Source organism: Volvox carteri (genome assembly GCF_000143455.1).
Source record: "Volvox carteri f. nagariensis unplaced genomic scaffold VOLCAscaffold_34, whole genome shotgun sequence".
NCBI classification, from domain to species: Eukaryota; Viridiplantae; Chlorophyta; class Chlorophyceae; order Chlamydomonadales; family Volvocaceae; genus Volvox; species Volvox carteri.
In genome coordinates, this window is record NW_003307577.1 from 1,300,958 (window position 1) to 1,328,723 (window position 27,766).

At 57.5% G+C, this 27,766-nt stretch overlaps 3 protein-coding genes across 3 annotated transcripts in view; 1 reads left to right on the forward strand and 2 right to left on the reverse strand.

Annotated features, from left to right (window-relative positions):
- Window positions 1–2,948, reverse strand: part of VOLCADRAFT_105841 (uncharacterized protein) — a gene marked incomplete at both ends in the record, with an annotated part of 18,538 nt that extends 15,590 nt beyond the window's left edge. The window contains 3 exons of the mRNA XM_002953183.1: window positions 900–1,323; window positions 1,997–2,559; window positions 2,774–2,948. Of these exons, the coding sequence (XP_002953229.1) occupies window positions 900–1,323; window positions 1,997–2,559; window positions 2,774–2,948 (1,162 nt within the window). The remainder of the gene's footprint in view (window positions 1–899; window positions 1,324–1,996; window positions 2,560–2,773) is intronic.
- Window positions 2,949–4,776: 1,828 nt separating this feature from the next.
- VOLCADRAFT_118300 (uncharacterized protein) lies at window positions 4,777–10,737 on the forward strand (the record flags this gene model as incomplete). Its single annotated transcript, XM_002953117.1, has 11 exons — window positions 4,777–4,864; window positions 5,392–5,583; window positions 6,386–6,780; window positions 7,290–7,360; window positions 7,936–8,063; window positions 8,330–8,427; window positions 8,943–9,109; window positions 9,338–9,461; window positions 9,734–9,954; window positions 10,248–10,334; window positions 10,503–10,737. Coding segments are annotated over 11 exons (1,806 nt in total), but the record flags the coding sequence as incomplete, so codon positions are not given.
- A 2,522-nt stretch (window positions 10,738–13,259) lies between these two features.
- On the reverse strand, window positions 13,260–25,795 carry VOLCADRAFT_93955 (uncharacterized protein; the record flags this gene model as incomplete). Its single annotated transcript, XM_002953184.1, has 19 exons — window positions 13,260–13,302; window positions 14,257–14,643; window positions 14,841–14,899; window positions 15,076–15,152; window positions 15,362–15,731; window positions 15,945–15,981; window positions 16,446–16,543; window positions 16,746–16,832; window positions 17,115–17,171; window positions 17,404–17,855; window positions 17,991–18,682; window positions 18,808–18,930; window positions 19,498–19,724; window positions 19,896–21,558; window positions 21,774–22,035; window positions 22,312–22,607; window positions 23,061–23,285; window positions 23,444–23,829; window positions 25,739–25,795. The coding sequence occupies 19 exons, from the start codon at window positions 25,793–25,795 to the stop codon at window positions 13,260–13,262; spliced, it is 5,598 nt and encodes a 1,865-aa protein (XP_002953230.1).
- Between the last annotated feature and the right edge of the window lie 1,971 nt (window positions 25,796–27,766).

Here is a 27,766-nt window from a genome sequence, read left to right on the forward strand (position 1 = left end):
GTGGGGTGGGGTGGGGTGGGGTGGGGTGGGGAGGGGAGGGGAGGGGAGGGGAGGGGAGGGGAGGGGAGGGGAGGGGAGAGGGAGGGGGTCACATTTCGTAACGTGCAAAGGTATCATCACTGAGGTGAGATTGGCTCGAGTTTCCCCGATAAGGCACATCAACATGTTGATCTGCACCGCATAATATCGGTCCCGCGCCCGGGAGCCTTCCCTTCTGTAATCCTCACTCATCCAGCGTCCCGTGCTTCGTCTTAGCCGTGCCTAAGGACTTGCCTTGTACATGTATCCTTTCTTTCCTGCCATGCATAATTATTTCTTTTCATTTTAAGGTTACTTTCCCCACTTCCCGTGTCCTGAGAAAATTCCGCCGCTTTTCTATTACTCGCTGCCGCCTTGCCTTGGTGCTTTCATGCGAGCCTTACGGACCCATCGCTACGCTAACCTACGTTTCCAAGATCTTTCACTTCGTGTCTCTCATTCCCTATCAAGCGCCGCCGCCGAGCAGTTAGTTCCTTTGGTCGCGCCCCTCGCCTGCGACAGCTACCCTGAAGTTGCCACCCTTCATCGCTTTTTTCTCCTTCTTTCTCGTCCTCACGATTATAACCTGAACGCGCAGCACGCTTTATATTTGCATCTTTTGGAGTTCTTCATGCATAAAAGGGGTCATTAATTTTCCGGTTGCCGCGCAGCGGTCAGCGGCTGTTTTCCAAATTCGGTATAAGAGGATAACCTTACAACTTTTACAATCATAAAATCGCGTTGTAGCGTCGTTTTTACAAATGGCGTAATCATTTTCGCCCGCTCGCGAGCGCGTTGCTGATTTCAAAACCGTATTTCGCGGTTTTCCTTTCCCCTTCCACGCTCCTCGCCAGTTTTCTTTTCCTGAATTCTATCTCCACCTCCATACCCTGCCCGCTCCCGACGGATACCCACCGTGGCCGCGGCCACTTTGCTGTTGTGTTTGATCCCCAACAGATCCAGCCGACGCTGCTCCTCCTCCGACCACAACACGCCACCATTACCCCCTCCCCCTCCAGGCTGGAGCATCTGCTGCTGCTGTAGGTGCAGCTGCTGCTCCGAAGGCGTCAGTGTCGTGAAGCGCGTCCCGATGGTGGGGGACAGCAACGTCAGCTGCAGCTGGGAAGACTGTGTGGATTGGGTGGAGGAGTGTCCAGAGAGCTGGGAGGTCAAATGAAGCGATGTCGAGGATAATGACGACTGCTGTGGCTGAGGCGGCGGTTGTTGTTGCTGTTGCTGTTGTTGCGCGCTGCCCAAAGCTCTGTGAAGGACCTTGTCCTGCAGCGCCAGTAGCCGTACAATTTGCTGCGCGCATGTACGGGTATGCATAGCACATGGAGAGGGAGAGGGACAGGTTAGGTTGCGTGTTGGAAGGCGAGGGAGGCAAAGAGGCTCCCAGGGCAGCCCCAAGTGCCATCATCACCCCCAGTTAGCTCTAGGCGGCAGGAGGGCGCATCGCGCACCCCGAGGTGGCTGATGCACGTGGATAAAGGGGGTTGCGATGGCCTCCCTCCGCGCCTGCCGGCCCTTGAAACGGTACTTAGGACAGAGCCCGGTTGCTAGAGCTAAATTAGGATGGGGCCATAGTCTGTTCGGCTGCCGCTGCTGCCGCTGCTGCTGAAGGCACCAAGACTGCTGCTGCCGCAAATTTTCATCTCCTCTTCCCTGGCTGGCTGACCCACGCGTCCCGGGCGCCACCGGGCAAATCCTTGCATACTGCACACTCCTGCGCCACCTCCTCAATGCCCATACCTCCCCACCCGTTGCCCCAAACAATTGCTTAGCAGGCCCATAAACCTTCGGTCTGTATCTGGATCACCATGCACGCACGGTCCGGTCTCGGGCTCTCGATCAAGAGCTCCACTACCACGTAACATGTCATGGTCACTGTCCATCCGAGCCCCCCAGCTCCCAGATGTCCATGACCCAATAACCTGCATTATGTAGCCCCAATGACGGTACACCCCCATCATCTCACCGCGCCCCTCTCTGCAATGTCCGGTGGCGCCAGCGCGTTGCTGCCTCCTCCACCAGCCCCGCCCAGCTTCCCGCCGCCTGCCGCTACCGCGCCCTGCTGCTGCTGCTGCTGCTGCTGCTGCCCCTGCGGTGATCCGTTGGGTGGCAACCCACTTGCCGGAAACGCCACACTGATGACCACACTCAGCGGCTGACCTCCATTGCTGCTTCCAGGAGGGGCGTCCAGTTCCCCATCTGCAGCTCCAGTGGTCCCGGACTCGGCTTCGCGGGCCGCTGCCGTAGCAGCGGTGGTTGCCGCGGGTGGCCTAGCCCCACCCAGTCCTGGCCCCGTTTCGGATGCTGTGGTATTGGTGTTGGTGCTGTTGCTGGTGGTGTTCGTGGGTCCTTGACTAGAATTGGGACTGAAGAATGGGGCGTTGGCTGCGGTGGTCACTCCGGAGGTCCTGGATATGGCGGCTGCACGGGAAGCCACGTGGGCCTCGAGTTTGGCGGCTGAGGCGTTTAGGGTGTTGAGCTTCTTAACGCTCAGCAGCTCAAGGCCGTGGAGCCGCCGACCAAAAGCCTCTGGATCGGGAGGAGAATAAAAAGGGGGCGGATTTTACACGGAAGGCAGCTGGACCTGGGCATAACCCAAATGCGGGCACCCCGAAAATCGGGAGGATCGCGGAAGGATGGGGTGGGGGGAGTGTTCCTAGAAGCAATCCTTATGAAGGTGTGCCATCCAAGAGTTCATAGTATTATAAATCAACGCAGCAAGCAATTTAAAGTTAGCACTTACCTGCGATGACTTCCTGGGTCGTCGGCCTTGCGCGGCTCCCCACCCCCGGACCAGTCAGGGTGGCTGAAAAGAGGCGTGACGCAGGATTTGTGCTGAGCGAGCCTGGTGTTGCTCCGATCATCGCCGTAGCACCGGACGCCGCGCCGGGCGCCCTCCGGCCCTCCGTCGCTGCCATTTGGCTGTCTGGAAGATGAACGCCCCCGTTACCACCCTGCTCCTCGAGTCATCCAGTAACGGTTCGGCTTATGTTTTTTATCTATAAGATGATGGCAATATTGACGTCCGCGTTGCAGAAAACAAAAGCACTTGGTTGGACTTAGAAAGGTTCGACATTACCACATATCACATCCACTTGCGTTATCACAATCAGACATCAACATCGTAATTGATAGTTTAAAGCAAAAAGCAAAAGGGAATTTGGGGTTGAGCCCTAGAGCTGCAACCTAAGGATGGATGCACGTGGTTTCCTTCCTAGCGAAACACCTGCTACGCTCTTGTCAGCTATTTGGGATATTCTGTGTTACAATAAATATTGGCCCAAATGTGTGAAAGGGAAGCAGTTGCGGTCGTCCAAGGGAACAGATCCGTACAACAGCAAAAGAACTGAGCAACTGAGCTGTGGTGCTGTGGTGCTATCTGCTGTGCTATGACTGCCGTCCGTTCCACCAGTTGTGCCGATCACGTATCATCAGATGAAGCAACTTCTTACAGCAGGATAATACCTGTAGCTAAGGCGTGCACCTTGTACCACTTGCCGCGCTTATAACGGACACGCCAGATCGCGTGGGGACCTGACTTCGCCATCTAGGGCTTGGGATATTCCCTGTGATGCTGCCACCAACCTGAAGTTCTTTAATAGAGTTACAGTTTCCTAGTTACCGCGAATCGCCGGGATTATGGTCGATCATGCGCTTGGACGAGCGGAAGGAGGTGTCGATTTTCGAATCGTGATAAGCCAACCCTCGCCAAAACGCAACGGTATACTTGAAACCTGTTCGGTACAGAAAGGCAACCTAGGAAAAGCTGACTGCTTGCTTGCCTGGACACGAAGGGTTGAGCTGGCCTGCTTACATGCAATACTACTGTACACAGAACGAGGAAGGGAGGAACCATTTTTGGCCTGGCGCACTGGTTTCGGAGCCCACCCGGATAATCCGGCATCTGTGGAAATTTTCGTTCAATCGTTTAGGGACGGTCCAACACTGTTGGACCAACAGTCCCGTACTGTAAAGTGCACTGGAAGATTCTGTTCACATGTCACTCTGCGTCAAGATCATTCACCCCCTCAAAGGTCACCTAGAATGAAGTACTGTAGTACTGCAACCAGACTGATCATATTACCTAGCTGGAGCACCCGCGGGGGCTGTACCGGCACCTTGTTCGGGTCTCCGCCACTGCTGCCTTTGTGGCACGCTGTACAATCAACAAATTCAACCATCCAGGCAAAGCATACGCTTCGAGCTTGCGTTCTGCGCCCTTGACGCTCAGCGGCGCGCACCCGGTCTCGCGAAGCCTCACGTTTAGTGCGTTTGTAGGCCGATAGCAGAATTGCAGCGACACCATTTCCAGCGAAACGTCCACAGCTGGTCTATATGATAAGCAGAACGTGCGCAGAGCTTGCGTCCTACATGGTCCTAACTGAGCTAACTGTACCGAACGTCCATCCAGTAGCTAGAGAATGCTAGACGTATTGTCCTCAATGCACGTCCAGCTGCGCTTTTATTTATATAGGTGCATTATGCGATACTCCCTTGTCGCCAAAAAAATAAACGTCCGGCGGAAGTAACGGCTGACGTAAGTGCTTGGCTTAAGACACCGGTACGACGACATCATTATCGTCCAAGGTATCAGTTTTAAGCGCAAGCTATAGGTGACTGGCACACCGGTAATTTGTGAGCATAGAAGAGGCTTTCGCGTTTCGGAATTCCAGGCACGGCCATTGCCCAGCTTCCAAGCCTTTTTCGCTGCATTAATAAAAATATTTTAATTAAGAGTATCCAGCTATGGATGCTTTCGCCCTGCTGACTGGCGGGGCAAAATTCGATCGGCGGCGCTACAAGAAGGACATCGATGCTTTCAATCCAAAAGCAGGTACGTGACTGGGGATAGATCATGATGCCGCATTAGTTTCATCTCTCCCAACAAGTTATTGGTCTCGTGCGGGCCGCCGCGCTGCTGCATTGACGCTCGCCGTTAGCGAGGCCGCCCTTAGCTTGCCGAATGTTGGAGCTTGTTCCTTAACCTACTGAGATCATATAGCCCTTGAAAGTCTCACACACGGACGAAGGAAGAGTGGAAATCCCTTGGCACCGCGCCGCTTTCACGGCGCCGCTGATAGTCCTTCAACCCACTTCCTTACCAGCACCCCCTTCCCCGGCGTCGCCGGCAACCCTCCGGTTGCGGGCGGAGCGGTAGGGAAGAGGAGTACATGCTCGGTGGCCGTGTCTGTGTTCTTCACCCCCTACCCAAACAACTTTCCATCCTCAACCGCGACCCGCCTATCACCCGCCGCTGTCGGGCTGCGATCTCCTTCGGTCCCGATCCAGGTCCAAGATCCTCATCCAGGTCCTGACGTGTCCCTTTCCTCCTGCTCCCCTCTTTCCTCCCTTCCCGCAAAGTCACCACTGCCGCACAGCAGCAGGCGGCCCTGGCGGCGGCTAGGAGGGCTGGCGGCGGCAGTGACGGCGGCGGAGTAGCAGTGCACGGTGGCAGCAGGGCCGGCGGCGGCGGTGGTGACGGCGGTGGCAAGAAGCGCAGCAGGAAGAAGCGGCGGCGGCTGGCAGCTGGGGAGGAGGAGGAGGAAGAGGAGGGTAGGTCGTGACGGGTGGCGGGGTGGCAAGAGAGGAAGTGGAGGAACGGGATTTCGGGGCGGGGGAACGGGGGGTTGTGGCGCCTGGGTGTTAGGTCCCCACTCGCCTGGGAGTTAGGTCCCCACTCGCCTGGTTGTTAGGTCCCCACTCGCCTGGGAGTTAGGTCCCCACTCGCCTGGGTGTTAGGTCCCCACTCGCCTGGGTGTTAGGTCCCCACTCGCCTGGGTGTTAGGTCCCCACTCGCCTGGGTGTTAGGTCCCCACTCGCCTGGGTGTTAGGTCCCCACTCGCCTGGGAGTTAGGTCCCCACTCGCCTGGGTGTTAGGTCCCCACTCGCCTGGGTGTTAGGTCCCCACTCGCCTGGGTGTTAGGTCCCCACTCGCCTGGGAGTTAGGTCCCCACTCGCCTGGGAGTTAGGTCCCCACTCGCCTGGGTGTTAGGTCCCCACTCGCCTGGGTGTTAGGTCCCCACTCGCCTGGGAGTTAGGTCCCCACTCGCCTGGGAGTTAGGTCCCCACTCGCCTGGGAGTTAGGTCCCCACTCGCCTGGGAGTTAGGTCCCCACTCGCCTGGGAGTTAGGTCCCCACTCGCCTGGGTGTTAGGTCCCCACTCGCCTGGGTGTTAGGTCCCCACTCGCCTGGGTGGGATGAGCTTTCGCTGTCGTTGCGGCTGTGGTGGTGCTCAGGGTGCTGCGTACTGCTGTTTGCACGGTTGCTGTTGTTGTGTTTATTTGCCATTTGCTGGTTTTGATTCTGGTTCTGACCTAGTTTTGGTCCTGGCGGTGGCGGTTCTTTGCCGCCTCAGATGATGTTCGACCTGGAGGTGTGGAGATGTTCGGGTCCCGAGGAAAGCGGCAGGAGGAGGAGGGGGGCGCTGGCGACAGCGAAAACGAAGAAGATGATGATGATCAGGAGGAGGAGCAAGGGGGGGATGACAGTGCCGAGGGCGACGAGGAAGACCACGAGAATAGCGAGGGGTCAGAAGAGGATACGGGTCAAGAGGAGCAAGAAGACGAGGAAGAAGGCGGCAGAAGGAGCGAGGAGGAAGCAGCAGCAGCAGCAGCGGATCGGCGGCGCGGCGGCAGCGGCGATGCGACGACGTCGGGTCGGCGGTTAGCGGACCTGGGGCCGCTGGTGGATGACGTCATCCCCACGGTCAATACCAATGACCCGTACGAGGAGGCGAATCTGATCCGCAAGGTGTGTATCATACATTTGTACGGATATGAAGCGGCGCGGACGGGAACGCGCAGGACGGTTTTCATGGCGGCATTGGTGTGTGAGCCTACGGGTTACTCCAGTCTAGACGCTCCCCCCCTAGAAAAAGCCGTTTATCATCTTAACCCGTTCAAAGTCCCTCTCATGCCGCTGTGGGCCAATCGGCACCTCTGCGGGCTCTGGTTAGTTCCTCGGACGTCACGAGCTAGCCGGACGGCCCCCGGGGGGTGCTGACTGTTGTTGAGAGGACCTGCAGCACCTGGGAACCGCTAACTGGCTCTCCGGGAAGCGGTTCCATTTCCAGCGTTGCGCCTCTTTTCTCCCCCCCCCGTCAACCCGCCACCCTAATACGCCATGAGCACTCTAACGGACTCACGCCACCTGGTTGCAATCAACTTCTCCCAGCCCTCTCTCCCCTCACCCCCCTCATATGCCGCCACCACCTCACCCTCCTTCCTGCTGCTCACCCCCACCTCACCCCACCCCTTCAGGCCCTGCGCATCAAGGTTACCGGTACCGATGTGCCCGCGCCGCTTAAGAGCTTTGCCGAGCTGGCTGCCAGGTAGTTGGTAGTTGGTAGTTGGGGGTTATTGGTAGTAGTGGTGGGATAGGGGGGATGGTGGTGTGGGGGGAAAGACGAACCACACGCGATTGAAGCTGCTGCCAGGGCAAGATAGTAGCAACCGAAAGAACTGACCGAAAGGCGTCCGTGGCGACTGTGACGACTGTAACCTCGGGATGACGACTGTAACCTGTGTGGGGGGAATGTCCGCTAATGGTGGTGGTGTAAGGGGGGTTATGTCCCAGATTTCCGTGCCTCCGCCCCTCCCCATTCATACCGCGACAGCTCGTGATGGCTTTGTGGGTTTCGCTCATGATCAATCCCTCTCCCCTCACCCCGCTGGGATGGCGGCGGGTGCTATCGCATCCGCATCTTTGCAAACACGAATGGACCCGTTCCTCCCTTTCCTGCCCAATACTTTGTTCCTTAGTTTACCTTGCTATTGGCATTATTTTGACTCCTCTCCTCCCCTCCTTCCACGCCCCCTTGCCCCCGTCTCGTTGACGTATGTATGCATGCATATATGTATGTACGTAGTATGTATATAACTCCCCCTCCCTCCCTCCCCCTCACAGGTACCGGGTCAGCCGGCGACTCGTGACCTCGCTGCTCTCCTCCGGCTTCACCTCCCCCACCCCCATTCAGCGCCAGGCCATACCCGCACTGCTGGGGGGCAGGGAGCTGCTGGCGGTGGCACCCACAGGTGTGTGTGTGGGGGGGGGGGTAAGGGGGGAATCCCTGTGCGGGCCGTTGACATGGAGCGGGCAGTGGGGGCCCGAGGGGTAGGGGAACATCTCCCGCTCTTGTCCCGGACCTGTTCGGTTCTTTTAGGTCTCGGGAAATGTCGGCGGGTCTATTGAAAATGTCGGCGGATGAACTGCGCTTCATAGCCTCCTCCCCGTCTGCGTGTTGCGCCCTCTTGCTCAACCCCCTCACCCCCTTTCCCCCCTCAACCCCCCTCACCCCCAGGCTCCGGCAAGACCCTGGCCTTCCTGGTCCCCATCCTGGCGGGTCTGCGAGCTGCTCGCTCCAGGGGGGAGTGGCCCGAGGGGGTGAAGGCGCTGGTAGTCAGTCCCACACACGAGCTGGCGGCGCAACAGGTCGTTGAGGGAGGGGGACTGTTGACTGGTGTGTGTACAAGTATGTATGTATGTACGTGTGTATGTGCATCTCCTTGCATTATTATTTTCATTCAATGTGCTGCTCATCTCTCCCATCCCACCCCCTGGCTCGCCTTACCTGAGGAGTGGCGTGTGAGCAGAATGCGTGTGTGTATTGGAGTGAGGGGAGGTTGTCCGTACTCCCCTCTTACGGCATATGTTTGTAGGGTGTTTCCTGTCGGGGGAGTTGGGGACCGCCGCCCCGCCCCTCCTCGCCCCGGTGTTGCCTAGTCGCCTGGGCCGTATGTCCAAACGTATGTCCGGACGTGTTTTGCCTATTGTCTCACCTCGCATCTCATCCGAGCCTTCCTGAAGGGTATTCTCGGCTTCCTAAACCCTCCCCCCCGCCCCGGCCCGCCCACTTCGTCTCACTTTTTTCCTTGCTTGGTGCATCGTGTGCTCCCCCTGCCCCCCCCCTTCAGGCCCGCGTTCTGAAGCTGCTGCTCCCCGGCACCGGCCTACGCGGCTGCCTGCTGACCAAGTCCACGGCGGCTGGCAGCGACTTCTCCAAGGTGGATGTGCTGCTGGCGAATCCGTTGCGGCTGGTGAAGATGGTGGAGGAGGGCAAAGTGCAACTTGCGCAATGCAGGTGGTGATGGGGAGGGGGAAAGGGGGGCGGTAGAGGGGGTCCTGGGGAACCATACACACACACACACACACCGCCGTCGGCAGTTGACTTTATTTTCTCCATTTTCGCGATATGCAGCTGTTCCCTCCCCCCTCCACACACACAAACATGCACCTCTTTGCCTCCCCCTCCTCCCCCCTCTCCTTCCCTGGCTACCTGCCCTGCCCCGCCCCGCCCCGCCCTGTCCAGGTACGTTGTCCTGGACGAGGCCGACAAGCTGTTCGAGCTGGGCTTCATGGATCAGATCGACGCGCTGCTGGCGGCGGCGCAGCACCGGGACGTGGTCCGGGCGCTGTTCTCCGCAACGTTGCCGGTGAGGGGCCCTTCTTAACAGCGGGAGGGAGAGGACGGCAGGAGAGGGAAGAGGGGGGTGGGGGGTGGTTCGGGCGGGGATAAGGAAAACTGCCCGGATGCAGGTTTGAAGGGGAGGGTGAGTGCGCACTTGCTCTCTTTCACGGCGGCCCTCCTCTAACCATACACCGACTTTTGGCATGTACGACGCACATGGACACAGACAGACAGACAGACACACAGTACCTGCCCTAACGGCCCTACCTGCCGGGGCCCCACCAACCCACCCTTTAGGAGCGCGTTGAAGATCTGGCTCGCAGCGTCCTCCAACAGCCTCTAAGGATTACCGTGGGGCTGCGGAATGCGGCCGTGTCCAATGTACGGCAGCGGTTGCATTTCGTCGGTCGTGAGGCTGGCAAGTTGCTCGCTCTGCGGCAGTTGTTGGCGGACGGCGGTCTGGTTCCCCCCGTGCTTGTGTTTGTGGGGAGCAAGGAACGAGCCAAGGCCCTGCACAGGTAGGAGGCGGATGGAGCAGGGGTTGGAGGGGAGAAGACGGGGTGTGGGGGGGAGGGGGGGGGGCCGCTGTCAGTCAGGTGCCCGGTTCGTCTTCCTGCTCCTGTCCTCCTTACCTGTCTGTCTGTTTGTCTGTCTGTGTGTCTACACCTCTTGTGCGCCTGTCCTGAGTGTAAACCACAACGGTCCACTGCCTTGCTGCCCTGGGCGCAAGCTGCCCCCTCCCCTCCCGTACCCTCCCGCACTCCCCGTCCTCTTCCGGCTCTACCCGCCTACCCCACCTCCACCTACCTAGGGAGCTGATGTACGACGGAGTCCACGTGGATTCCATTACGGCAGGTCAACCACAAGCGGCTCGCAATGCTGCGGTCGACAACTTTAGGTGCGCGTGAGCTGTTTGTGCCCTGCGTGTGTTCATGTGTATGTATGTATGTAATGTGCTCCCAATTCCTCCCCCCTCCTCCCCCCAGCCNGAGACTGGTTCATCGACTTATCTGCAGTTGAACCCCCTACCCCCCCTCCCCGGCCTCCCCCCCCCCTCCGGCCTCAGAGCTGGTCGCACCTGGGTGCTCATCGCCACCGACCTCATCGGCCGCGGAATGGACTTCATCGGCGTCAACACCGTCATCAACTACGACTTCCCGAGGTCCACTGCCGACTACGTGCACCGCATCGGGCGGACGGGGCGGGCGGGCAGGTCGGGGGACGCGGTGACGTTCTTCTCGGAGGAGGACGGCCCCGCGCTGCGGCCCATCGCCAACCAGATCAAGGCGGCGGGTGGCGAGGTGCCGGACTGGATGTTGGCGCTGCGGAGGGACAAGAGGGCGGCCAAACGCCGCAGACTGAGCGACCGAATCGGTGCAGCGGCGGACTTTGAGGCGGAGGAGGCGGCGGCGGGGTCCGGCAGGGGGAGGGGTAGGGGTAGGGGGAGGGGGGGAAGGGGGAATGGTTTAGCTGTGGAGGGGGGAAAAGTTGGTGGGGGACGAGGCGGCAAGCTGAAGGGGGTTGAGGATGGAGGTCGTGGAGGTCGTGGTGGCGGTGGGGAAAGGAGGGGAGGTCGGGGTCGAGGTCGGGGCTGAGTCAGTGGGCTGCGGGATGTGGACGGCTGAGTGACACAAGTGTGTATGTATGTGTGTGTATTGAGCGTTACATGAAGTTGTGCATGAGGATACAAGTTCCGGAAGAAGGGGAAAGAGGGAGAGGGCGGTGTGACGACGGTGCTTGGAGCGGAGCGCGGGAGCAAACACACACACATCTTGTATGTAGCCGTCAGGCAGTTGTTGAGAAAAGACCGTTGCAACCCTAAGTCAGTTACTATGCGTACGGCAGGTGCTCCGGTACTGACTGCTATTTCGAACCTTGACATGTTTCTATCAATACGTTTATCAATTACTTTTATCAAAGGAACGGTGATACTGCAAAGAAGCTTCTTAAAAGGTGGGCTCGGCTTAGGGTGTGTCCTCGACCCGTGATTATCAGGGAGGGGGTGGTCGCGGGGGGATGTCCAGAGCGCTCCCCTGCTACGCGATTACCTCCGGTCACCCCCCTCCCGTTTTCCCTCTCCTCCTCCTCCCCGTCCCAACATCAACACATGTACGGCGTCAGACGCTCCGAAAAGAGCCCCACACCACAGACCGCATGGGTGCGTGGTGCGTCATGTCGTGGATAGCATGAATCGGCTTTGTGCTGGCGAGGAAGACCACACAGAAAGCGCATGCACTTTGAAGCGGCAGCCGCAAACAAAGACAAAAAGCAGGCATAGCCAACATTCGCAGCCGGGGGCGGAGGCCAGCTAAATTTGTTGCGGACGACGTGGCTGCGCGCCGGCCGTTGCAACCTTCGCAAAATATAGGAGGCCGCGGAGGCCGCGAAAAACTGCATTTAAATGGGGTTCTGCAAAATGCTGACGTTTGGCGAATTTCTGCAGGCGCCGCGCGGCGGGTGGGGCCAGCGACGGATAGAATTCTCGAGGGCCTTGTCATTGGCAATTTCCCCCGATAGGGACTGTACGACATCACCGAAGAGGTCGCACCCATGTAACTGTATACATGCTTAGAGTTTCTCCAATTTTACATTTGTGTAAAAGCCTGTCGCTTATACGAAACTACGCCATGCGGAGATTCTTGGCCGCGATACAGGCGAGCGCAATAATGAGGGGTCGCCTTGAACGTACGTTATACAGGCGGCAGTACTTTGTGTTACGTGAGATGCTCCGGAACCCTTCATCCTCCCTCCCCTCCCCTCCACCGCCTGTCTGAACCCCACCACAAACAGGTATGTCCACCATCATCATCATCATCATCATCATCATCATCATCATTATCATCACCACCACACTAGCATTCCTCCCCTCGCTGCTTATTGCACATTATATACCACTGGTACGGCGGAGCAGCAGCAGGTAAACATGATACGGCACATGTATGCAAACAGAGAAACCGGGGGGAAAGAAAATGCGATTCAGTACTCGTTAGGAAGCCAATTTCAGGAAACATGTACACATCACCACCACCATCACCATCGCCGCCACAACATCCTATTGCAACTGCAAAGAACCGCTGTGTGCGTGGGCTTCGGTCGAGGCACAACATGTGGTGCCGTACCACCTCCCTCCCCGGCGCCGGCGCCCACCCTAAACCCAAACCCCTGCCGTCGCCGTACGCAACCCCAGTGAAGACGCAAGCGGCAGTGGCAACGGCCACGGTAGGGTTATGGTTATGGTTAGGGGGAGAGGGGAAGAGAGCCAGAGGCAGGGGGTTGAACATCCTGAGGGAGAGAGCAAAATGATCAACGGGTTTGAGGGGGAATCTCTCGTCCAACTAACTTCTCCAACCGTCGCGTCAAACTACCTCTTGCACACCGCAAACTAAGGACGGCTGCTTCCCAACCACCCGGGTGGCAGTTGACCGCGGGGGAGCGGAATGGCCAACATCACTATCACCGCGACGGTCAGTCTTCTTCGACAGCTCTTCGTCGCGACAGACGAAAGTCAACAGCACCTAGCTGTGACACATACACACGCGGGTAGTATAAGGCCCCCTAACCGAATGATTTCCGATACAGAAATTGACATCGAGGGCAATTATATCTTTATTTTATCTGATTTATGAACAGTGACGATGGCGTAACAATCCCAAATGCATCTTAACTAGGTAGTACTCAGGCAAAGAAAGTAAAAAACCAAAATGTTATCGAACAGACGAAAACGTTCTTGGGTACTGGCCGTGCTATGGCACATGCAGCGACTACGGCAGAATGTACGGCTTTAATGAAGTAAAGGAATACAGCCGTCCAACAAACCAACGAACTAACCGCCTCCGACAGCTAGGACGGCCCGAATGACCGAAGCCCTGAACATGCCATCGGGGGCAGGGACGCCCCGGGGGTTTGCCCCTCCCCTTCCTCCTCCTCCCTCTCCTCCTCCGCCTCCTCCTCCGCCTCCTCCTCCCCCTCCGCCTCTACACACGTTCATCCACATAATGTTCAGTGTGCAATAATGATAATAATAATGATAATCAGTTTTGATGACCAATCAATAATGGCAATAACATTATAGCAATAATGGCGGTAGGATAGCGGAGCTGGAGATCAGTGATGAGGGTGAGGATGACGATGGGGATATTTGCATGAATGGATGGAATATGCACGAATGGCTATGCAACGCACCACCATGTACCGTATGCCGTACACGTCACTGTCCGCCGTAGCCTCCACGCACCCTGCCGTGCTTTCCTACCTACTTCCCTTCCCTTCCCCTCTATCTACAGCACAAGAGCGCCTCCCCTCACCACCACCTCCCTCGAGGCCGCACTATACATCTGCGGCTCCAATATGACAGCCATGATCACCACACCACACCACACCACACCACACCACACCACACCACACCACACCACACCACACCACACCACACCACACCACACCACACCACACCACACCACACCACACCACACCACACCACACCACACCACACCACACCACACCACACCACACCACACCACACCACACCACACCACACCACACCACACCACACCACACCACACCACACCACACCACACCACACCACACCACACCACACCACACCACACCACACCACACCACACCACACCGCAACACCCCATTCTTCAACTCCCTTTCCAACCCCGCCCACCTCTCCCCTCATTCCCCTTCTCCCCTACAACACCCTGACCCCAACCCCCTACACGTACCCCCCCCTCCCTCCCTCCCTAATCCCCCCTCCCTAGCTCCTTCCTTCTCAAAAACACATTCACGCACCTCTCCTTCTCACCACCACTCACACTCACGCCAAAATGTAACGCACCGCGCCCACATCCGTACCGCACATCGCCCCGCGGGACCGACCGTAAAAGTCCGTACTCGCCTCCGCCAGCAGCGGCGCCGCGCACCGCGCCACACTCTCCCGCGACGGCGCATAACTTTCCGGATCTATCAGCGGGTTCGCCTCCACACTCCCCGCCTCATTACCGCCGCCAAGGTACTGCCCCCAGCCCGCCAAGCTGCCGCTGGCGTAGCCCTCCCCCAGCGGCGGCACCCTCTGGTCCACGTAGAGGGTGTTGGCGATTTCGCTGTCGCCGGGTTTGTAGTATATGTTGTTGGCGAAGTGCAGGGTGGTGGCGGGGTCGACGATGGCAGGGTAGGTGGCGGGGGCGTTGGGATCGACCCAGGACATCCTGCGAGGCAAGGAGAGGGGGCGTGCAGGAAGGCGGGGGCAGAGCGAGGGTAAGTGGATGCAAAGATACGTGGATATCTTGGCATAAGATACATACATAGAAGATACATCGATGTGAAATACGGCAAGGATGTACGACAAGGACGAGCCCTCGCTGGACCCCTTCCCCTCCCTTCCCGGGCCTCCTCACTCACTTACCCGTTGCATTCGGCGATAGTGCAGCCGTAGTTGACACAGATACAGCCTGGGTCAATGACCTGCCGGGGTGGGGTGTGGGGTGTGTGGGGAGAGGGGTGGGGGCCCCCGAGAGGTGGTGAGGGGGGTGAGGCGGGTGAGGCGGGTGAGGCGGGTGAGGTGGATGGGTAGGAAATCAGCTACCTAGTAGGAAGCACGATTGGCAACTGCTTCAGCCGTAGTCTCCCGTACGCCGTACCTCCATGTACGTCGAATTGATCTTCATGACCTCCTTCAGTTCGTTCCAAATGGGGTACCACTTGGATGTGCCCTCACCTGGGGGGTGTGGGGGAGCGAGGGTCGGGGATTTGGAGTGGGAAGGAGGTTGGGGTGTTATGCGGGGGCTGGGTTTTCCCCGGGATTTAATATTATTCTTTGGAGTTGGCCACCCGGGATCCAGTTTGCGAAACCCAAAGCCCCCTCGGATACACACACGCACACCCAACCCCTGAACCCCCCCCCCCCACACACACACACGCACACACCCGCGAAATCCCAGGGAAGGCCGTTATCCGCAAAGAATGCGCCGTGCTTCTTCAACGCCTCACAAACCACCTCCGCAGCACGTGCCAACTGCGAGCAGTTGTACGACGCCTTGAGCCGTACACGCATGCCCATGTACGGCGAGTCTCGCCCCGTGTCGCCAATGGCGGCGAAGTGGGTCGCGGGCATGGCGTACGCGGGTCGCGAGCTTGGTCCCGTGAACCTCAGCGCGTGGTCCACGTGGCCCCGCGCCACCTCATCGTAGCGAAGCAGTCCGGGCATGATCGGCAGACCGGCTGCGTCGGCTGACGTGGCGCCCAGCGCGTGGTCCAGGGCGTTGCGGGATAAGTTGAAACGCAGCAAAGCCTCCACCTGCGAAGGGGCCGGGGGAACCCCCCCCCCCCCGGGGGGAATCGCGGGGTTTGGAAAGTGATGAGAAACAATTTCCTCGCCCTCAACAGAACAAATAATGTACGTACGGTTCCATTTATTCAATAACAGCGGCGTATAGAGACACACACACACACACACACGCTCTCTCACGCACACAGCCCGTGCACACGCCATACACACGTACGCACACACCTGCCAGGCTCCGTTGCCGGTGACGGAGGGCGGGAAGCTGCAGTTGGTTCCGGGGGCGAGGGGGGTGAGGGGGGTGAGGGGGGTGAGGGGGGTGAGGATGTCCGGGGAGGTGGTACGACGTGCGGCTGTACGGGTTCCGCTCGGGGGGAAGGAGGGGGAGGAGGGAGGACAGGGCCCCAGAAACACGGGAGAGCTGTTGTACAACAGCTGTACAACAACTGTACAACCACTGTAAGCACGTCACAGACCATAGCAAATCAGATAATGTTCTCGCTACATGTTCTCCCAACCCCCCAACCCCAACCCCCCTATCATACACCCGCCCCGTCCTCAGCTCACGACGTAAAACTCCCGCTGTACATTCCCCCGCCTTGCCGTACCCCGAACCTGCCGCCAACAGCTCCACGCCACAGCTCCCTCATTCGTTCCCCACCAACCCCCTTCTCAGCTTCCTGCCCCCCACAATCCCCCTCCTTTACCGCCTCCTGCAAGCTGCCGTACCTCCTCCATGCCTCGTACAACGTACACGTGGCGTTATCAATGACAATCAAATGACGATCTCCCCAGCAAGGAGGGTCACCACAGCCGGGGAATGAGTTCTGCATAGGTACGACACCGTACGGCATAGTTGGATATAAAACATATATGGAGTTTCCTAAACGGTTTACCAAGAACGCCAAATCTCATCTTATCCAATATCAAGGTCATTAAACAATTTCGGTGTCCGCAGAAATGTTTCTGGAGCCTGGTATCCCAATTTCTCAATATTCCCCTTACAAAAATGCCCGCAACTTGCCGTACCTGTACGGCAGCGTCCGCTGGGATGGGACTGCCGCCAGGCTCCAACTCGTTGGGATCGCCGTAACCGCTGGGGCCGAACACAATCTGCTCCGGGGGGTGATGTTGGGGTCGCGGGGTGGGGCGGGGTTAGGGGAGATGGCAGCAGCATACGGGGAGAGGCAGGGGGCTGCATTCAGGGCATGACATCATCCCAGTCGTACGGCGCACTGCCCACACAGGCGCCTAAATAAACCTGCAAATAACCAATCATGCAGCAAAAACAAGCAACAGATCCAGCACGACACGTCCACTCGACAGTATGTGCCGTACACATTAAGAAGTCGTACAGAGGCGCATAACAGCCGTACAATGGCACATATCCGTACATACCGGCAAGCGAGGGGTTACACTGCTGTTTACATAGTTGATGGGCATACCCGCGGGGAACTGGAGGGAGAGGAGGGGGCGCAGGGCGAGGGTGGGGAAGGTGGGAAGAGGGCACGTGGAAAGGGTTTCAGCAGCGTGGGGGGGTGTCAAGGAAACGGGTTATAAAGCGCAGGGACAAAACACACGGAATCCATACACAGCAAAGGCAGGAAACGGAAACCGGACTGGTTTTGCAGTTTCCGTTTTCCTAGTCCTAAAACCCCTCCCCGAACCTCATCTAAAACTCCCTCACCGTTGTGCCGTTGATGGTAACTGAAAAACCGAAGTCCAGATGCAAATTTTTGAATCCAATGTTGCTCTTGATGGCTTCGCTTCTGGGATGTACGGCCAAGCCCGACACATCCTGGTGCCAGGGGTTGGAGTCCGGGAAGAAGGGGCAGGAGCCGTCGGGGTTACGGCCTTGCTCCACCGTGGAGTACACGTACGGCTTCGTGAAGGACGCCGGTACGGACACCAGCCGGCGGCGGCGATGATGGGCAGACGGCAGCCCGGCGTCGTCATCGCTGTCCAAGAGGGACGAGGTGGGCGTGATGTAGGTCGCGTAGGCGGCGGTAGCCGCCGCTGCGACGGCGTCGGCTGCCGCCGCCTTAGCGGCGGCGCTGGCGGCGGCCGCGTCGGCTGTGGCCGCGGCGGCAGCCGCCAACGCCGCCGCGGCGTCAGTGTCGTGTGCGGCAGGCGACGCTGCTGCTGGCACCGCAGGCGTGATGGTGACGTCGTCATCGGCGGCTGCCGCCGCTTCCACTGCCGCCGCTTCATGACGGGACCAGAAGAGCTCCGACGAGGAAGTCAAGGGGGAGGGGGAAGCAGCCCCAGACATACCTGGGCCGACGGATTCTCGTCCGTACCAAGCGGGCGTGACGTCAGCGGCGTCGGACATCTTGGCCGCGGCAGTGACGACGGCAGTGGAGGCGGCGGGCCGTACCGCAGCATCCCAGGCGCCGACGCGCGCTCCGCCGGGGCCATGCCAGCTCCCAGCGCCGCCCTTGCCGTATGGCGCAAACGCAGCCGACTTTGCCGCCGCCATCGCCTCCGCCATCGATCCGCCCGCTTCTGCCACTGCAATCTGCTCCTCCACCTCCTCCTCCTCCTCCTTCTCCTGCTGCTGCCGCCGCCGTCGGCTCAGCCCTGGTGCCGCCGGGCTGACTGGCGGCGACGGCGGCCGCATGGGCGGCATCTGAGTCACGTCAGCGACGGTGGCATTGGACGAGCAATTGCCGGATGGCGGTACGGAAACCAACGACCTTTGTACGACAGCGCCTTGGAGGATGCGAGTTTGGACCATGAAGCGCAGGCGCGTCCCGGCCGGCATCGTGACAATGTTGTTCTTGAAGGTGATGTTGGTGTTCGGGGGGCCAACTTCCGCCGTGGGCCCGATCTGCTTAGGGCTGACATTGAGCAGTACGGCAGCCTGCATGGACGCCGCCACGTTGAGGAAGGTGTTGTGGACGACAGTGCAATCCCGGGCAGAGTAGAAAGCAACTCCCGCGCCTGCCCCGGAGTCCACGATGTTGCTGCGGGTTTGGAAGTGAATGGGCAGGGGCGGTGAAACCAGCGGGTATTCGCGCGTGTGTTTGAGGGGAGTATGAAACGCCCTTTCCCTCCCTTTCTGCTCTCCCTAAAACCCTAAGACACTTACTTCCGCACAGTCGCATTGATGCACTCGTGCCAGTCCTCAGGCACCATCCGTGCCCAGTCTGTATCCGTGTATGAGGCCAGGTTGCCCTCGCTGCCCAGCAGGATGCCCACACCGCCGTAGTTGCTGCGGAGGAGGAGAAGGAGGGGGAAGGGGAGGACGGGTTGGCGTAGGGATAGCTTTGGGTTTTGGGGTTTTAGTTTGGTGATTAAGGGTTTTAGGGTGTTGGGAGGGGGAAGGGGATTGGGCAGCACCGTGGGACCCTAAGAACCTGACGCCCCCCCCCCCTCTCCGTGCTGCTCTCCCCTGCACACCCGGGGCCCAGGCCCCTGCACACCCGGGGCCCAGGCCCCTGCACACCCGGGGCCCAGGCCCCTGCACACCCGGGGCCCAGGCCCCTGCACACCCGGGGCCCAGGCCCCTGCACACCCGGGGCCCAGGCCCCTGCACACCCGGGGCCCAGGCCCCTGCACACCCGGGGCCCAGGCCCCTGCACACCCGGGGCCCGGGCCCCCCCTTCGCAAAACAGCCCTAAGAATCCCTAGGACTCACAAACTCAAAAAATAAATATCCTTCCGTCCACTGCCCCCATATTCCCTCTCACCACCCCTTCACAGCGTCGGCCCACCCTCCCACAATCCCACACACCCTTCCACCCCTCGCCTCTTCGCCGCTCCCCCCTGGCTGCCGTACCGAATGAGGTTCCCCTCCAGGAGCAGGTTACGGACCCCGCCGCCCGCTCGGATGCCGGACTCCGCCACGTTGGAGATGCGGCACCTGCGGACGGTGATGTCTCTCCCCCCCACCACCATGATGCCCGCGGAGGAGGTGTTGGTGATGGCGATGTCCTCCAGCACCACACCCGTCACGTAGGTGCTCAACTTAATGCCGTGGACACCACAATTAGTCAGGTTCATGTCCTGATTAGGGTTTAAGGGTGGGTTAAGGTTTTTGGGGCGCAGGAAACGCCAAAATCGCGAGGAAACTAACAAACTGTAAAAACAGGTAAACCGAAAAAACAAATAACGAGAGCCAACCAAATGAGCGAGCAAAGGAATTACGCATAACAAGGAATACAGCTAAGGCCGCACCTTGAAGATGGATACCCGCGGGCCATTGCCTCCCCTGCCGCTGGTTTCGGAGAAGTACGACCAATAGAAACTGGAGCCGCTACCCGCCCCCTCATTCATATGGATGCAGCTGGCAGCCGTTACGTTGGGACCGGCCATCACAATATCAACGCCCGTTATATTAAGTGCAGTAGCACCGCCGTACATAAACAAACACGGCATCGTACTCGTGTTCGTACACATGAGGGCGGCGCGCGCCGGCGAGTCGCCCGGGTACGTGGCGATGGTGAGGTTGGTTTGCGCCACCGTGACAGCACCCACATGATATTGTCCGGGGCTGGCGCGCAGAAAGATACGATCACACATGCTATGTCGCGTTAGTGCTACAGCCAGCGTTTGGAACGGCTGGGTGTAGCCGCTGTAGTAGTCAAACGGTTGACTGTCATTGCCGTTGATGGAGTCAACGATGATGTCTTTGCACACTCGCGGCTGCCAGAAATAGTACGGCCAGGCCTTGTCAAACATAGGGCCCATGCCAATGCCGCGGTACGGCGGCCGGCCGGCAAATGCCAGCGGCACCGGCGGGAAGGACTTGACAGTACCGGCGGCGCCGTACTGTACGGCACCAGCGTCTCGCGCGCCATCACCGGCGGGCCGCGGCCGGCCGTGGAAGTCATCATCCACCAGCGTCACTGTTGTCGTACCCTTCGCCGTAGCATTAGTGTACTTCGGCTGTAGCTGCAGTAACGCATTAGCTAGGGAGACGTTGAGCTGCAGCAGAGCCGAGATGTCGAGGGTTGCGGGGACTCGGCCGCGTGCGGGGCTGCAAGGCAGGGGCGCAAAACCCGCATCTAGCCTTGGATCCGCCTCCACACTCCCCACATCGCACATTGCCTGTTTAAGCCGCGTGCCGCAATGCGCTGCCCAGCCACTTGCATTTCCAACAAACTTGCTTGTCGACCGCTGATCCTCCAACATAGCTCCCGTACCCCAAAAGAAGCTGCCATTCGTAGGACCCAGTCCCGCTTCGTTGTAGTACATATTGTACGACATGACGAGCGCTGCGATGGTTGAATTTGTATCCAGGCCAGTACTGCGGATCTGTACGAGCGGTCCCCGCATCGATGTGGAGGAGGTGATCACGAGGTTTCCTATGATGGCTACCCCCGCACATGGCACAGGTATGTTTGGACCGCCGGCGGTTAGTACGTGGTACGACCCGTCCAAAAGTACGGCAGCTTGGCCGTATTCCTGCGCCCGCCAAACTGTGTTATGGGCGACAAGGGAGTTTTGCGCTGAGCGAAGAATAATACCCGCCTCGCCAGTTCCGGAAATAATGTTGTTGGTAACGGTATTGTTAACCGCCTCGTACAGGCCTGGATTAACTGTCTGATCCATGAGATCGGTATCGGTCCAGGAACCCAGTTCGAATCCGCGGTCTGTTCGTTCCACTAAATTCCGTTGCATGGTTATGCGCGCCGAGCCGCCCGAGAGGAGGACTGCAGCCGCAGGAAGATCGTGCATATAGCTATCTGATATGGAAATGTCGTACCCTTGTACAATATCAATACCATTGCCGTACGTGCGGAGCCTTGCACCGGCATTGTAAAATTCGCAATTTGAAATGCTGTTGTTAACGGCCTTAACCGACATCTTGATGTTGCTGCTCCCTGTATCGTGGATTCTGCAGGGCATGACGTTATGACAGTTGCAAGAATTCATGAGTGGCTGGGTGAGCACACACAGAGTCAGATACCTACACACACACAGACACACACACACGCACGCACACACACACACACACACACACACACAGAGTCAGATACTTTTAACCTCCACACACACACACACACACACTTACACTCACATACAACATTTCCCTCTCCCTCCCCCTCCCACCTAAGGTTCCTCAAGGTCCAGTGGCTGGGTGCCGCCCAGCCCACCGAGTGGTCGGACCAGTGGGTCCAGGAAGTGAAGAACATGATGCCGTAGTAGTAGCCGCCCGTGATCTCCAGATCCGTCAGGCTGCCGTAATCTGCTCCAGGGAAGATGGTGATGACGTTGACACTCGAGCGCGGGTCGCTCAAAGGTGACGACAGCACCGCCCAGTGGCCGGGGGCGGAGCGAATGGTCAAATTGGACCTGGAGATGGAGAGGCTGGCTGCGAGGAGTTTAGAGACGGGAAAAGGGGGGGAGGCTGGTGTTATAGGAGTCGAAGCTGGGGGGGGAGAATGGCGCGGGCTGGATGAGCGGCTCAATACGGGGAGCTGACTGAGGACGTGGAAGGGTTTGAGAAGAGGTTTACTTTGCTGTAAAGGTTTTGAGAAACCTTATCCAGCTCGGGTTCCGTGCTCACTTCAAATAGTCTTGCATAGTTGACATTAGAGCTACACACGCCACTACCCGAACTCCCTTTCCCCCCCCCTCCCCCCCTTACCCCCGTATATTCCCGTCATGAGGTAGATGCTGTCCCCCGGCCAGGCCAGTGTCAGAGCCGCCGCAGGGGATCTGAGCGGCAGCGCCTGGTGGCCGCTGTTCCCCTCGTCATCCCCGTTAGGGCCCACCCACCATACCCGGGGTACGGCAGTGAGGTTGAGGGGGGAGGCAGCGGAGGGGGCTGGCGGGGCGGTGGCGTTGGGGTTGGTGGTGTAGGTGATGGAGAGTGCGGGGCGGTAGAGGGTGCCGTTCTTGTACATGGAGGTTACGATTTGCAGTACGGAGCCGTTCATGCCTCTGGGGGTGGGCGGGAGGGCGGGAGGGAGGGACGGCAAGGTGGGGTGTGCCGTAGTCAAAGAGGAAATTGCTGTAAATACGTAGTGTTGGAATGGCGAACATTAACTATAAGTGAGAGCAACAATAAGCTCCAATAGTGTAGGCAGAATGCCGGAACTATGGAATGGTGAGCTGGAGTAACAAATTCGAAATTTGGCAAGCCGTACGGCTGCTGTGCATGACTTAGCTGAGAGCTATATTCGCTTCGCTCCTGCCGCATCTAAGCTACAATATCGAAGCACACATACACACATACACACACAGACCCCATAAACCCAAAGAAGCCTTCTTGTAAGTATTCTTGTCAGTCAGTCAACCTGTCAGTCTGTCAGTCAGTCAGCGAGTCAGTCAGCCTGTCTGTCAGCCAGTCAGTCAGCCTGTCACCTTCCCTACCACTCCTCAAATGCTCCTCACCTAAACATAAGCCCGTAGTTGTCCCGTCCATTATTCGCGAGCCACTTGGCAACCATGGCGGGATCCAGCGGGACCGTCAGAATCCAATTACCGTTACGGTTCCCGGACGGTACGACAAAACTGATGTTGACTTCTGGGGAGCAGTCGTTCCAACCACCAGGGCGACTCCAGGGAACGCTTGCGGTGCCGTTCCAACGGTAATACAACCAACCAGTGGACGTGTATCTGATAGGGGCGAGAGGGGGTAGGAAAGGGGGTTCAAGGCAAAACGGCCGAGTTCCACTGTACGGCAAACATACACGCTCGCACCCTAAAGGATAGCCTCTTTCCCCTCCTGTGGAACTCTGTCGAAGTCTGCGTTGTGTCGGGTTTTCCCCCCTCACTTCACGACTCGACAAGCCCAGGACAGCTCCTCATCACTTCCATTGCCCAAGGACCCCAAACTCCCAAAGTCCCCCGACCATGCTCCACCTCCCCCCCCCTCTCCCCGCCCCTCTAAACTACCCACGTACTTCTGTGCGGGCCCCTCAACGGCACTCCAGTTCTTAGTCATAAAACACGCCTGTACGGCAGTCGGCGCGTTCCAGTTGATGAATGTAACCGATAGCTCTGCGGCCTCCACTACTGCCCCCGCGGGCACGTAGCGGTGTGCCTGTTCGAACCGCAGCAGCGACCGGAACCGTGTCGTTTGGTTTTCTCCACCAACGGCAAAGGTACCCCCGGACTGATTCCAGAAGTACGAAATACCGTTGGGAAAGTTGTTGATCAGCTGCGGCAGTACGAGGCGAGGGAGGGTTGGGGTCGGGGGACGGGTAAGAGGAGGGGCGTGGGGAGCTGGTGAAGGATAGCGGAGGGGAAAGGGGACTCTTGAGAGGGCGCAAGTGTTGAGCGTTGACAGAAATGGAGGATGAGGAGCGAAAGGGAAGGAAAGCTAAAGCCAAGGTGGAGGAGGGTAATGGGGTAATGAGTTTTGCCGAGGGGCATGTGGGGTGGTTGAGTGGAAAGTGTGTTATCTTTACGTGTAGGTCATGCAGGCGCAGGGTGAGAGGAGCTAATGCGGCTGGACAGTCAGGACAGGCCCCTCCTGGTGGCGTTTTGGTCATAGTTGGATGATTGGGAGAAGGACTCATTAAGGTAGTTTCATGGCCAGGGTAATGGAGTGGTGGGAATAATGCCGGTATTCTGAGTGTTGCGGGAATGGTAGGTGGACTGTGGCAGCGAACACAATGTACTGCAGGCTGGGTGCACGTGCCTCTCTCGCGACAGTATGTTTTAGCTTCTGACAGCAGCAGTTGTCTGGAGTGTGCTTTTACCCATGTGGTGTAACAATACCTGAGTGCTAATTGAAGCTTCGCGGGTGAAATTGTAGACCGTTTCGTTGCCGCCGATGGGCGCCATCTTCCTCCCTGTAACGAGGAGCACCGTAGCGCGCTGTGCGGCAGCTCCACTTAACAGAGAGGTTAAAGCCAGCGTGACGATTGTTTGCATCATCCTTGGAATAAAATATCTCTTTGGGAAGGAACAGTCATACGCCAGCGGAGCCATGTTGGAGTTCGGTTTAGGCTTTATGTCGACATAACGTGTTTTGAATATATAAAGTAATAACGTAGCAATATTATAGTTCCGATGAGGCCAAAGGACTACATTCACTCCCGAAAAATATGATTCGGCGACTGCCAACTGTTTTAGCGAGCCGAGACAAGTGGAAGTTTTTCAGATGAAGGATAAGCAGGCCATTCAAATCCCTCATATAACCTGATGCTAACGCACATTCCTGTGGTCTTCCAGTTTGGTAATCGGGATTATCGTAAGCCGTACGCGCACTTGGGCTGTCTCTCTACAGGAGAGATAGTTTAACTTACAACATGGGCATAAATATTAAATTGAGATTCCTATCTCTATACGGGTTTTTATTTCATCGTGCTGTTTGCCTTTTCCTTAGTCCCCCTTCGTACCCGCCCTGCTGCCTGAGGCATTGATCGGGCGACTAGGAAAGAATTCTCCCATGGCCCGCGGCGAGGCTAATCATCCATGCTGCATTCTGCCTAACACCCAATCGAGCACCCTGCTGAAGGATGCCTGCCCAGTTACCACCTGCTGCTTATTTGGCCATTTGCCAGCGTAGCCAACTGGCCAGCAGCGAGTCGCGATGAGAGAAGGTTTATAACAAAACCTGTTGCGATCACCCTTGCCTGGTTTAAATATCAGCCCGGGCCGGTACGGGCCTCGCCTTGGGCAGCTCCGGCGGGTGTAGCTCCGGCGATTCGGTCAGATCGTAACACCATTCGTTAGTTCAAGGATTTACAGGATGCCTTTTCCTGGTTATAGAGAAGATACAGCGCGGGACCTTATATATTGCAGTGCGTGCCGGCTCGTATAGAAAGGTTCGACTCATTATTAGCACGGGTTTACTCATTACAGCCCGCTAGGGGTTGTTACTGAAAAGAAACCGTACCGTTCCGCAACAATTGGGAACTATAAGCTTACTTAGGGTTTGACGGCCCGGCTCTCGATAGTCTGCTCCTGCTCCACCAGCGGTCTTCGCGTCTCTTAACGCGGTCCTCTAGGCGCTGGGGCACCTTGCGCCCTCGTTGACAGAACGCTCCAGCTGGCCCGAGTCGTCGTGGGCACGCAGCGTCAAGGTTCAGGGCCCAGGGCCCACTTCGCTCAACACCTACCTGGCCTCCTTCCGCCGCCTCGTGGCAGACCTCCCGTTTCGCCACGATCGGGATCATTGCTAAGGCAAATATACACTCAGTGCTTGACTGCTTCCGAAGTTGAGTCCAACGCTGCCCAACCGGTACACGAAATGATTGAGCGATGTAGGGACTTCTATAGCGTAACTCGCTCGTGGCCACTATATCCTCCCCGATGTGAGGGGGCACCCTCATCCCCCCACCCATGCCGAATCCAGCGAGCTCCACCGGCGTCCAGTGGATTCTGCCGGACCAACATGGTGGCGACAACTCATCTCCCGGTCTGCTCGCTGGTCTCTCACTGTAACCAAGTCCATCACCATCCATCGGCATGGGGATGCAATACTTTTACAATTAAGGTATTGGTTTCTCCCGCAGTTCGTTGGGATTGACCCTGGAAACTTTCAGAGATTCTACGCCTTGAAGTATCTGCTGTGCCTAGAACCACGTCAAATGTATGGACTATTCAGCATCTTGGCCTTACGTGTTCAACCCATACGACTGGTCTCATGGTATGCTGCTTTGCGAGAATGCTCAGGCAGCGCGTTCGGGAAATCGCTGGAGGTCAGGTAGCGTTAGGAGCAGACGACCAGCAGACCCGGAAATGAGTGAATGTAGTCTCTATGCAAGATTACGACGATTAGGCAAAGGAAGAACTATATCTTCATAGAAGTAAGACGTATGTAGTACTACAAAAGTATCGGCATCAGAGGCTTTCGGAAGTGAGAAGCTGAGTACGGACGGCCACCGGCGGGATTGGTAATGCGACGATCAAAAAATGACAGGGCTGTAACGTCAAGTAAAATAAAAGAAAAAATACGCCGAAAATCTTCCTTCAGTACCGAATCAGACTGAATCAGAATTCAGGTGATTATATGTGCGCTCGGCTGGCGCCGGTGCAAGGGACTGAAAGGGGCGCCGCCAACGGCGTAACGGGAATGTAGCAATCTACTGCGGAAGCGGAGATCATGCGTATTACGGAAATTTGTGCATTTATATAAGCAGTGATTCCTTAGTGCTGGGAGCTGGGAAATCCAAACATAGGTCGTAATCTCCTAGTAATTGGCGGACCAGTACAGTATCCGTACGTCACCGCTCTTGGAGCGGCCAAGGACCCCTCCTCACCGTTTTGGAGGAATGCGTGTCCGCAATCCTCCATGCTAAATCCACATTCCACGTTTGAAGATCTTCCGGTGACGAAATCCATCATGGGGCATTTGCGTGTTTGCCGTCAGGGGGGGTGGTTGGTCTCTCCATAAACAAAAACTTGGTCGTCTCTGCAGTCCATACACATAAGCGCAAAAGAAATATGCCACAATCCTGGAAATCATAGCATAGGTCAAGCACTTTTGTACCGAGGCCCGATAGCACAGCAGTGTGTTGACGAGCAGTTATGTTGTCTCAACCTTTGCGCCGTGTAACAAGGGACTTACCAGGGACGACAATCAACTGAACACCAACAACTTGCTCAAACTTCCCAATTACAGCTGGATCATCAATCGGCGATGGCCTGTTTCAGATGGCATTGAAGGAATACGTAGTTGTTGGAAACTAATCAGCAATTGCTTCGCATTTGCCGGACATTAAACAATATTTGGGATTGCTCATGTTTCCTCATGTCCGCACACGGCAGGTTTATACACAATCAACATGACAACGACATGACGGCAAGCTACTTACTCGGCAGAGTTCGAGCTGGCCAAGAGAACGCAAAGAATCAGAGCAGTGGCAAGGCGATGCATGTTTATAGCCCACCAGGCCACTGCAAAGCAGCTACAGGGACTCGTTCTTGATGCAATCGTCAGCTAGTCGTACGGCTCTGCCGCATTGCCCCACAAGCACCTTACGATTGATCCACAGGCGATATGCAAGATGTCATATGCCAGTATTGCACGTATCAGCTTGGGTGGAGATCTATTTAAGTCACCTGCTACTTAGTACGTACGCGCGGTTGATCCGGTGCAGGCCAAGAGTGCTTGAATGTAAATGCTCGTCGCTCCGTACCGGACT